General features: G+C 43.8%; 1 protein-coding gene across 3 annotated transcripts; it reads left to right on the top strand.

Annotated features, from left to right (window-relative positions):
• The first annotated feature begins 732 nt into the window (after window positions 1-732).
• On the top strand, window positions 733-11,264 carry LOC103277698 (uncharacterized). Of its 3 annotated transcripts, none has more exons than XM_062967120.1 (3): window positions 733-890; window positions 4,722-4,764; window positions 9,541-11,264. In XM_062967120.1, the coding sequence occupies exons 2-3, from the start codon at window positions 4,726-4,728 to the stop codon at window positions 10,483-10,485; spliced, it is 984 nt and encodes a 327-aa protein (XP_062823190.1). In that variant the 5' UTR covers window positions 733-890; window positions 4,722-4,725; the 3' UTR covers window positions 10,486-11,264. The 3 variants fall into 3 exon arrangements, with proteins under 3 accessions (XP_062823190.1, XP_008101744.1, XP_008101745.1); XM_008103538.3 differs by lacking the exon at window positions 733-890 and adding an exon at window positions 1,846-2,199; XM_008103537.3 differs by lacking the exons at window positions 733-890; window positions 4,722-4,764 and adding an exon at window positions 1,842-2,199.
• Window positions 11,265-11,517: the final 253 nt, after the last annotated feature.

The following is an 11,517-nucleotide window of genomic DNA, read 5'->3' as shown; positions in this document are numbered from 1 at the left end:
AAATAGCAAGGAAATAGAGCCCCACTATTTGACTCCTTCAGGTCTGAGAGCGGGCTCCACTGCCTCAGACGCTGGTAGAGTCTTTAGGTATGCAGACTGAGCTCAGGCGGAAAAGCCGCAGCCTATACTAAAACTTCCTAAACTATAAAAAACTATAAAGCCGTGCAAGCTAGCTCAAGCGGAAAAACCGCTGATCTACCTCAAAACTGTGCCGTCCGCCGGACAATAAAAAACTATAAAACTGAAACGTGCTGTCCTTTATCCGGGCGAACTGCAAATCCCTATAAGCTGTCCTATAGATATTGAACGACTGAGTCTGGATAACTTCAAAAAAGGATGTTTATTCATACAAGGTTGTAAACCTGGCACAGATCTTAAAGTTGCAGAAAATGAAACAAATTTCTATAGGTTTTAGTCACAGAATTATCCCTGGTTCCAGAAGGCAAAGGTGATTATAAAACCACTATACCCTAATCACGCTGCCTATATTAGAAGGAGAAACTCTTTCCTTCCCTATCTTTACAGCAAAGATTAGTTCTAGAAGCGATGGAATAACTCTGCTCCTCTAACTAGATTTCCTATTCCAGATCAATATAATTCAATACTTATCTAATTTGGATAGGCTTAGATTGGCCTGGTTTTGAGGATGATTTGTCCCAGTTAGCCTTGCACAGCTCCAGCACGTTGGAAGACTATAGCCAGAATGAAGCTCCAAAATGGAGACTAGACCCTGGTAAAAAGGGCGGTCCTAAGATGTTGCACTCTTTGACCAATCACTGCAAAGAAAACTGCAGCCAGCTCTTGCAGATTCCAAGCCACTTTTCCTAGGCTTTTGCAGCCAGAGGCTCAAACAAAATGTAAAGGAGGGAAAGCAAACAAACGACCTATAGGTAAGGCAAACCATCGTCCTGGGGGACGGAACAGGCATCACAGCAGTTTAGCAAATCTAGACCATAAATGCTTGGAGCTAATGTAGACCAGCCAGTATGTTATTTTAAAATAGTGATGACCAGCCTTTGATTATCCAGTTGTATTTGATGTCAAAACCAGTGGCGAACAATGAAGAGTGTGGTACAATATCCTTCATCTTCCTTGGCCAGCAGTTCAGCCAGTGGTTCTCAACCTGTGGGTCCCCAGATGTTTTGGCCTTCAACTCTCAGAAATCCTAACAGCTGGTAAACTGGCTGGGATTTCTGGAAGTTGTAGGCCAAAACACCTGGGTTTCTGGAAGTTGGCTGGGATTTCTGGAAGTTGTAGGCCAAAACACCTGGGTTTCTGGAAGTTGGCTGGGATTTCTGGAAATTGTAGGCCAAAACATCTGATAACACAGGTTGAGAACCACTGAGCTAAATGATTCAAGACACTAAACCAGGCCCCTTCAAGCTGCGGCTCTCCAAGCGTTTGGGTCTTGAACTCCCAGAAGCCTTAGACAGCTTGTTCAATGGTCAGGAATTCTGGGAACTGGTGTCCAAAATACCTGGATAGCCACAGGTTGAAGAGGCCTGCTCTAAACAACACTTCTTAGAAGCAGTCTTCAAGACATTACCCATCCCTACTTAATGGCTGGAGTATGTTGTGATGGGAATTGTACAGTCATCCCTCCACACTCACTAAGGATAAGGTTACAGGAAAGTGAAAGTGGAGAAAAAGTATTTTTTTAAAAAAAAACCTGTATAATTCTAGCAATCTCTAAGTCCTCTGTGGTTAGCTTTTGAGACAGGGTTAACACTGTAATCAAATACTTGATTAGTCAAACCTGCAAATGTGGAAGGCTGACAGTAAAGTCTCCCAAATGTTGTTGGAGAACTATACTCCCAGCATCCCACCCCAGTGTTTTGAACTGCAAGGACTTGCAGCCTAATAAATTCTGGAGAGCTGCACAATCCCCATCTCTGGGATGGCAGTTCTAATCAAAAGGAGTGATTTTTTCCCCCTTTAAACTTGAAGCAGATAACAATGCCATTACATGGCAAGCCATCTCCAAGAGTAGGAAGATCTCATTCGTAAATTCCATTAATCACACAGTAACACTGAACCCTATGAACCTCCCACCCATTCTCACCCCACTGGAAGCAGTGAGCTGCTTTCAGCTGTGTCTCTTTGCCTCCGATTGACACAAACCAAGCTCCATATGCTGGAATGCTGGTTTGGCCATTCTCTCTATTCCTTTCCTGCATAGCCCCCGGGCTGGTCCTTGTGGTGAGTGTTTTAACGAAATGGTGACGTCTTTACAAGCCATGAAATAATGTCTTTTGGTTTGGTTGGTGTTTCTTTGGTTAGCTTTTATAGATGTGAGTCTTTTGCTTTCTCCCTCTCTCGGGCTGTTGGTTTCACATTTCTTTTGCATTTGGATAATGAGATATTTTGTAATAAGTCTCTGAATGATAATTTCTCATCTTTTGATATTCTGTGGTTTAATTATGACATTGAATGTTTCCCTTTTTATATGTAAGTAAATCGTCTTGAGTCCCTCTGGGGAGAGAGGGCAGTCTTTATTGTGTTGTCGAAGGCTTTCATGGCTGGGATCACAGGGCTGTGTGGCCATGTTCCAGAAGTATTTTCTCCTGACGTTTCTCTCACATCTATGGCAGGCATCCTCAGAGGCTGTGAGGCATGGATAAATTGGGCAAGGAAGGAAACAATATATATCTGTGGAGAGTCCAGGGTGTGACAAGAGTCCTTAGTCAGTTGGAAGCCAGCATTAATGTTTCAGTTAATCACCCTAATTTATTTTATTATTATTATTATTATTATTATTATTATTATTATTATTATTATTATTATTATTATTTTATTATTATGACACAGCAAACAAGATCGATATGCTGGATTTCGTATCACAAAATCACAAGTCGAACACTTCCCAAGTGTCTAGGACTGTGTAATGTATTTTCGGATGATGCGTGCAGATCCCAGTAGGGTGGCCTTTTGCAGTTGGCTGATCGTGATTTTGTCAATGTCTATTGTTTCCAAATGCCGGCTGAGATCTTTTGGCACGGCACCCAGTGTGCCGATCACCACCGGGACCACCTGCACTGGTTTTTGCCAGAGTCTTTGAAGTTCAATCTTGAGGTCCTGATAGCGGCTGAGTTTTTCCTGTTGTTTTTCGTCAATGCGACTGTCACCTGGGAACAACAAACCTTGTTCTTTTCCACAACTGTGATGTCTGGTGTGTTGTGTTCCAGAACTTTGTCAGTCTGGATTCGGAAGTCCCACAGTATCTTTGCGTGTTCATTTTCCACGACCTTTGCTGGTTTGTGATCCCACCAGTTCTTTTCTGCTGAGAGGTGGTACTTGAGGCATAAGTTCCAGTGGATCATTTGGGCCACATAGTTGTGCCTCTGTTTGTAGTCTGTCTGTGCGATTTTCTTACAGCAGCTGAGGATATGATCAATGGTTTCGTCAGCTTCCTTGCACAGTCTGCATTTTGGGTCATCAGCTGATTTTTCGATCTTGGCCTTAATTGCATTTGTTCTGATGGCTTGCTCCTGGGCTGCAAGGATCAGGCCTTCTGTCTCCTTCTTCAGGGTCCCATTTGTGAGCCATAGCCAGGTCTTCTCCTTATCAGCTTTTCCTTCAATTTTGTCAAGGAACTTTCCATGCAATGTTTTGTTGTGCCAGCTGTCAGCTCTAGTTTGTAGTGTGGTTTTCTTGTACTGGTTTTTTGTCTGCTGTGCTTTGAGGAGTTTCTGATTTTTGACTTCAATCAAAGCAGGTTCTTCACTTTGCTTGACATATTCTGCCAGGGCATGTTCTTCTTCTTTGACTGCTTGTTTTACTTGTAAGAGTCCTCTGCCCCCTGATCTTCTAGGCAGATAGAGCCGGTCAACATCACTGCGAGGATGCAGGGAATGATGAATGGTCATGAGTTTTCTTGTTTTTCTGTCCAAATTGTCCAGTTCCGCCTGTGTCCAATTTATAATGCCAGCAGTATATCTTATGACAGGTATGGCCCAGGTGTTTATGGCCTTGATGGTGTTGCCTCCATTGAGCTTGCTTTTGAGAATTTTTCTGACCCTTTGTGTGTATTCTTTGCTGACCACAGTTTTCACATGTTCATGCTTGATGTTGTCCAGCTGTAATATGCCCAGATATTATTATTATTATTATTATTATTATTATTATTATTATTATTATTATTATTATTTACTCTTCTGCTTCATAATAACCATGTGATGGTTATTACGACTCAACTTTTGTTTCCCAGTAGGCTTTATCTCTCCTTTTCCCTTCTGCCTTGATCTCTAGAGTTTTTTTCTGTTCCAATTCTTCTAGTTCAGATCATGTCTCCCTAAACTTCGTTCCTGCCATCTCCTGAGGGCCAAGCTTCTTTGAGTACAGCTAAACTACACATTAAATAGCTTCTTTGGCACTGTTGGGAGGGGAGCAGTAAGTTTGCATTTTGGACTTAGATTTAAAGCAATTGAAGTAAACTGAAAACAAAAGGAGGAGAACAACCTATGGCATTAAAAAAAATGATGAAAAAGTGGCATGGAAAAATTAATCGGGATTCTCCCTGTCAAATATTTGGAGGGTATGCTATGGCCTTTGATTGAGATGTGCTCAATGGGTCATCACCTGGGCTCCCTCTGCTCAAAGGCTCCATGGTGCATTCAGTATGGTAGCAAATATGTCTCTTGGCCACTTGTGTTGTACCACTGAAGTGGGATATACCTGGAACAATGCAGTGGAATAACATGACTTTTCTGTTCATCTTATAGCTGGATGGTGGTTGGTCTGAGGCCCACAAAAACCTTTAAAATGGTAAGTCCAAAACTCTTTTGGCCTGGCAGGGATTTGGTTACTCAAAAACTTGGGGTTAAAACAACACATAGCTATGATTCCTGAAAGCCCTTCTTGTTTAAAATCAGGACAGTAAATAAAGAACCACACTCAGAAGACAGGGGGATCCCAGACAAGAAGCAATCAGGGCCAGTTAACACCTCCCAACAAAGGATTCCCCCAGGCAGGAAGCAGCCAGGCATTGAAGCTGAAAGGCTATTCAATGTTAATCAAACTGGCCGATTGCAACATTCTGTGATGTCTCATGGGCCATGTAGTCCCGTTCCTAGTACTATTGTGGCAGACGAAGAGGAAAACTTGGGTTTCCCACCGATTCAGCCAGAATCGGAGCCCCTGCACCTGCAGGATGTTTGCCCTCAAGAAGTCAGCCAAACAAGCCTTGGGCAGAATTCTCCCCCGTTCTCTCGTAAGGATAATTATAATAGAGATAGAGGCGCTAGGAAGGCGAATCGCCGAAGCGCCAGAATCGCTGCCAGACAATTAGATGATTAAGCCTGTTTCCCTTGGGAAATTCTAAGGAGTCATGCATCTGGACACAGTTTGGGTTTCACTTCTTGTTCTCCAGGGAAAGTGTTCCTTGGCGGGAAAACAAGATCCTATATAGGTGTTTTACCGCAAGGAGATCCTTGCGGAGTCAATTCGTCAGCTTGAGGAGTGAGATCGTGTGTGGACTACACTACTCCAGTTCCTTGTTTCCAGGACCAAGTTCCAAGCCTGCCTTGTTCCCCGGACCTCGCCACGGACCTTGTTCTAGTTCCAAGCCTGCCTTGTTCCCCGGACCTCGCCACGGACCTTGTTCTTGCTTCTTGTTGCCTCGTATCAAGTCTTGTTTGCCAAGAATCTAGTTTGTTTTCCAGCCTTGTTGTCAAGCTTCAATGGACTAAAGGACCTTGTCATTTCCCCACACTTTGCTCGGCAAAGTGTGTGTTTCGGTTATTGGATTATAACTTTGGACCTTAATATCTCCTATTGGACATTATTTTCCTGGACTATAATTGACCTTTCCTGAAAGGTCTATTTCTGAACTTTATTCTTCACTTGTTTTTATTGACTTTATATAATTCTTTAATAAAGATATTAGATAGATTCTGGTCTCTGTGCATGGTTATTGGTGCTCTGCAGCCTGGGTCCTGACACATTCACACCTGCCTCAGGCAGACAAAAGTTCTTTCTCCCACCCTGGACATTCCACAGATATACAAACCCCACTTGCCTAGTTTCCAACAGATCTCACAACCTCTGAGGATGCCTGCCATAGATATGGGTGAAACGTCAGGAGAGAATGCTTCTGGAACATGCCCATGCAGGCCGGAAAACTCACAGCAACCCAGTGATTCTGGCCATGAAAGCCTTCGACAACACCTTCTTGTTTAGTTTGGCGAACTAGCTACTTTTTGTATGCAGTTTCCTCACTGTGCTAGATTTGCAGGCCAATTTTCTCCTTCCGCATGAGAGATGTCATTTCATTCCCGAAGGAAGCAAAAAAGCACTTTTAGCAATTTTTTCCTGCTGTGAAATTTTTTGGAGACTGTTCACAGGGCACGACTTACTGTGTGCAAAATTCACACGGGGACTTTTTAGCACAGAAAATAGGTTTTGCTTGAGGAAAGACATGTGAGTGTTGAGTGCAGAATAAATCCTGAAACGTGAAGAGTCTTGTCAGTCCAGGTTTCCTCTCCTCCGCTTTTCCCAATAAACTTTAAAAACTCATACTTTTTTTTGTTTTTTTTAAATGAAATTCCTTCCATCTCATTGAGATCTTCCCAGGAGCTTTGTGGACTACCAAAAATGCCTAATCAACTTTCAAATGTCAGGAAGACTATACTGGATCTGAAAAAAATTGTGGGATATTTTGTTACTGAAACAGTATGGGTTTATAGGAACATACTTTAAAAAAGATTTTCAATAACTATGCTTTAGAAACACTTTAGGAACAAAACGCTCCCACAGTTAGCCCCAGCTTCTGCCAACCTGGCATTTCAAAAACATGCAAATGTGAGTAGATCAATAGGTATAGATCCGGTGGAAAGATTATGGCATTCCCATGCAGTCATGCCGGCCACATGACCTTGGAGGTGTCTACGGACAACGCCAGATCTTTGGCTTAGAAATGGAGATGAGCACCAACCCCCCAGTGTCGGACACAACTAGATTTAATGTCAGGAGAAAACCTTTACCTTTACTTAGCATAAAACCAATGCACAAAATTAACTGAGTACAAAACAACTGTCAACATCAAACGATAAAATTAAAATTTATAATTTATAAAACGCAATAGAACCTGCGGTTAACTGTGCTTCTTCATGTAATGGCTGATCTGAGATCGTTTTTAAACTACTGATCTTAAAGTGGAGATAATTGTTTTTAGTGTTTATGTATATTTATAATTTATTTTATGTTCTGGCATTAAATGTTTGCCTTAAATGTGTTGTGCTCCACCCTGATTCCCCTTCAGGATGAGAAGGACAGAGTATAAATGTTTTAAATAATAAATAAATGAATAAAACACCAAAGTGACATATGGTTGTCGTCACATATATCCATAGTGGACTACACATGATCAAAGGCCGGTTTGAAGAGCCATGTTTTTAGACTAGACCGAAAGGTTTGGAGAGTTGGGGATAACCTAATCTCTCTAGGGAGGGCATTCCAGAGCCGGGGAGCCACCACCGAGAAGGCCTCCCTCTCTCATCCCCACCAAGTGTACCTGTGACGGTGGTGGGACTGAGAGAAAGGCCTTCCTGGCAGATCTCAAAGCCCACACCGGTTCATAGAAAGAGATGCAGTCTCGAAGGTAGGTTGGACCCAAAGCATATAGGACTTTATAGGTAATAACTTGCACTTTGAATTGGGCCCAGAAATTTATCAGAAACCAGTGGAGCTGCTTTAATAGGGGTGTAGTATGCTCCTATATTTATTTCCCATGCCAGTAAGGTAATGCTCAAGATCCTGCAAGGCAGACTCCAGCAATACATGGAGCAAGAGTTGCCAGATGTCCAAGCTGGGTTCAGAAAAGGCAGAGGAACGAGAGACCAAATTGCCAATATCCGCTGGATAAAGGAGGAAGCCAGGGAGTTTCAGAAAAACATCTACTTCTGCTTTATTGACTATTCTAAAGCCTTCGACTGTGTGGATCATAATAAATTATGGCATGTTCTTGGTGGTATGGGGATACCAAGTCACCTTGTCTGTCTCCTGAGAAATCTGTATAAAGACCAAGTAGCCACAGTCAGAACAGATCACGGAACAACAGACCGGTTCAAGATTCGGAAAGGAGTGCGGCAGGGCTGCATACTTTCACCCTCCCTATTCAACTTGTACGCAGAACACATCATGCGACATGCGGGGCTTGAGGAATCCAAGGCCGGAGTTAAAATTGCTGGAAGAAACATTAACAACCTTAGGTATGCAGATGATACCACTCTGATGGCCGAAAGCGAGGAGGAGCTGAGGAGCCTTATCACCAAGGTGAAAGAAGAAAGTGCAAAAGCTGGGTTGCAGTTAAACGTCAAGAAAACCAAGATCATGGCAACTACACCTATTCGTAACTGGCAAATAGAAAAAGGTAAAAGGTTTTCCCCTGACGTTAAGTCCAGTCGTGACCGACTCTGGGGGTTGGTGCTCATCTCCATTTCTAAGCCGAAGAGCCGGCGTTGTCCGTAGACACCTCCAAGGTCATGTGGCCGGCATGACTGCATGGAGCGCCGTTACCTTCCCACTGGAGCGGTACCTATTGATCTACTCACATTTGCATGTTTTCGAACTTCTAGGTTGGCAGGAGCTGGGGCTAATAGTGGGCGCTCATTCCACTCCCGGGATTTGAACCTGGGACCTTTCGGTCTGCAAGTTCAGCAGCTCAGCGCTTTAACACACTGTGCCACCAGAGGCAGTGACAGACTTTATATTTCTAGGTGTGAAGATCACTGCAGATGCAGACTGCAGCCAGGAAATCAGAAGGAGATTTCTGGGAGGAGAGCAATGGCCAACCTTGACAAAATAGTGAAGAGCAGAGACATCACACTGACAACGAAGGTCCGCATAGTCAAAGCAATGGTATTCCCCATAGTAACCTATGGATGCGAAAGCTGGACCATGAGGAAGGCTGAGCGAAGGAAGATAGACGCTTTTGAACTTTGGTGCTGGAGGAAAATCCTGAGAGTGCCTTGGACCGCAAAAAGATCCAACCAGTCCATCCTCCAGGAAATAATGCCGGCTGCTCACTGGAGGGAAGGATATTAGAGGCAAAGCTGAAGTATTTTGGCCACATCATGAGGAGACAGGAAAGCTTGGAAAAGATCACGATGCTGGGGAAAATGGAAGGAAAAAGGAAGAGAGGCCGACCAAGGGCAAGATGGATGGACGGTATCCTTGAAGTGACTGGGGGCGGTGACGGCCAACAGGGAGCTCTGGTGTAGACTGGTCCATGAGGTCACGAAGAGTCGGAGACGACTAAAGGACTGAGCAGCAGCAGCAGTATGCTTCCTATAGCTTGCCCCCGTTCGTAATCTAGGACCCAATTAAAGCTGAGATATCCAGGATTCACTGAATAAACCTGTGGCAGTAATAATATTTTGCATGAGTGAAGAGAGACCCAAACTGTTTTGAGCTTGGAGAAGAGGTGCTACCTAAACTCTGGTAATGGTCTTCAGACATTGGGGGAAGGTTGCAGTGCGAGGTCATGGGTATCCCTGTGGAACTTACCTTATTCTCTTGAAATTTCCTCTCTTCCCCTTATAGGGTAGCGAACGAGGGCTGCGCAAAGGCCTGGGCCAGCTTGAAGCCTACCTTGATATGGAGGAAGGGGTAGCTTTCCAGATGGACAACGGCATGTACTGGGGCTCTGACGAAGACGTGTGCATCAAAGGTGTACATGAAAAGGTTGCACTGTGCAAATTTCACATCTCCCGCCTGCCCTCGGGAAAGGTTTGCATTCGAAACTGGAAAGGCCTGTGTCTTGCTCCAATGGATCTATCTTCAGAAATAGACTATCCTATTCAACCTGTCTTGTTCTCCAACAAGCCATATGTGGAGTATGATGTCTTTTGGAAAGACAATCATGTAGCTTTCAAAGCCTATAATGGGCTTTTCTTGGTCAGAACATGTAGAGTGTACCACACGCTGGCAGCAGCCAAGTTCCACCCAGATGTCACCTGCTATTTCCAACCCTTGGTTGGAGACCACCCACCCCCAGCTATTGAAATAATGTCTGTGGTGCCATGTGATGTTTCATCAGTGACCTGTAGCCCTTACATTTTGGAGGAGCAGGTCTATGTCAACCATGAAAAGGTCCCAGTAACACACACCTTTGTCATGTTTTGGGAACCTCACAGCACTGACCACATTATATGGACTCGTATGTGGGGTCTGGGTATGCACACGTCATGTACTTTCACCATTCTGGATACCAAATGTCTTATTTTGTACACGGAGGACAATGAACAGATGATAACTTTTACGCGGTTTATTTCTGAGTATCTGGTGAAGGACGTGGTGGTGCCTCCCAGAACTGAAGCTAGAGCCCACTTCTGTGTCGATATGCAAAGTGATGCGATTTTGAGTTTCATAGCCTTAGTCCGCAAGAAAAGATCTGTTCAGGATGTCACTTTCTTTGCTGTAGGTGGGTCCTGGATGGGACTTATCTATAGTAACTTCAGAGTGGAGGTCAGATTTACAGATCTTTGAGTTTGGGAGACACGCAGAAACTATGAAAACTAGTGGCCTTTCAAGGGAAGTTGCATGCCAGTTTATGCATACCTGAAGTAATATGACTGTGAGTCTCCATGGGCCAGAAAGCATCTACACCAGTGGTTCTCAACCTGTGGGTTCCCAGATGTTTTGGCTTTCAACTCCCAGAAATCCTAACAATTGGTAAACTGGCTGGGATTTCTGAGAGTTGAGGCCAAAATACCTGGGGACCCACAGGTTGAGAAACACTGATCTACACCAATGGTGTCCAACATTTGATCCTCCGGGTGTTTGAGACTCCAACTTCCACAAGCCCTGGCCAGCTTTCCCAATGTTCAGGAATTCTGGGTGGTGAAATCCAAAACACTCAGAGGACCAAAGGTTGGATACAATCACACTATCCCAGTCTGGAGCTTTGCTGCACACCATTGCTTTCTGAAACAGTTGAATTCTGTACAAGACAAGTCATGATTTCCTCTTGAGGCTTTTTGGGCACACCCTCACTGCTTCCCAAGTGCCTGAAGACAAAAATATGATGGCTACCTTTTTGTGGCAAGAGGGAAAGCCCTTCTCACCTTTCAGCACAGTTGTCAAAAATACAATTGTCAAAAAAAAAGTGAAGATATTTTTGGAAATAAATCCTCAGTAGACTTCATTATCCCTCAAGAGTGTCAGGAACAGGCCAAGTTGCGGAATAGGAAAGCTAATGTGTATTACTCTCAAGTGTGAATTCTTATCAAATACTAACAGAATTAAAATTCTTGCCTCTAGCCAAATTGAAATGGCACATTGTATTTTTGGGGAGCAGATTTATTTATTTATTTGCGGCATTTATATCCCGCCCTTCTCACCCCGAAGGGGACCCAGAGTGGCTTTACAGAACACATATACAGCAAACATTCAATGCCAAACTATACAATGATCAAGGACAGACAACACAGAAGAGGTAAAGACAGTTTTTTCACTACTTATTTCTAGCTCAACTCTGGCCATTGGGGGGGGGGGTGCGGTCGCTCCATCTCCTATGCC

Source organism: Anolis carolinensis, unplaced genomic scaffold (genome assembly GCF_035594765.1).
Source record: "Anolis carolinensis isolate JA03-04 unplaced genomic scaffold, rAnoCar3.1.pri scaffold_170, whole genome shotgun sequence".
Classification (NCBI taxonomy): domain Eukaryota; kingdom Metazoa; phylum Chordata; class Lepidosauria; order Squamata; family Dactyloidae; genus Anolis; species Anolis carolinensis.
Note: the sequence above shows the minus strand (reverse complement) of the source record. Positions and strands in the feature narration are given on the sequence as shown.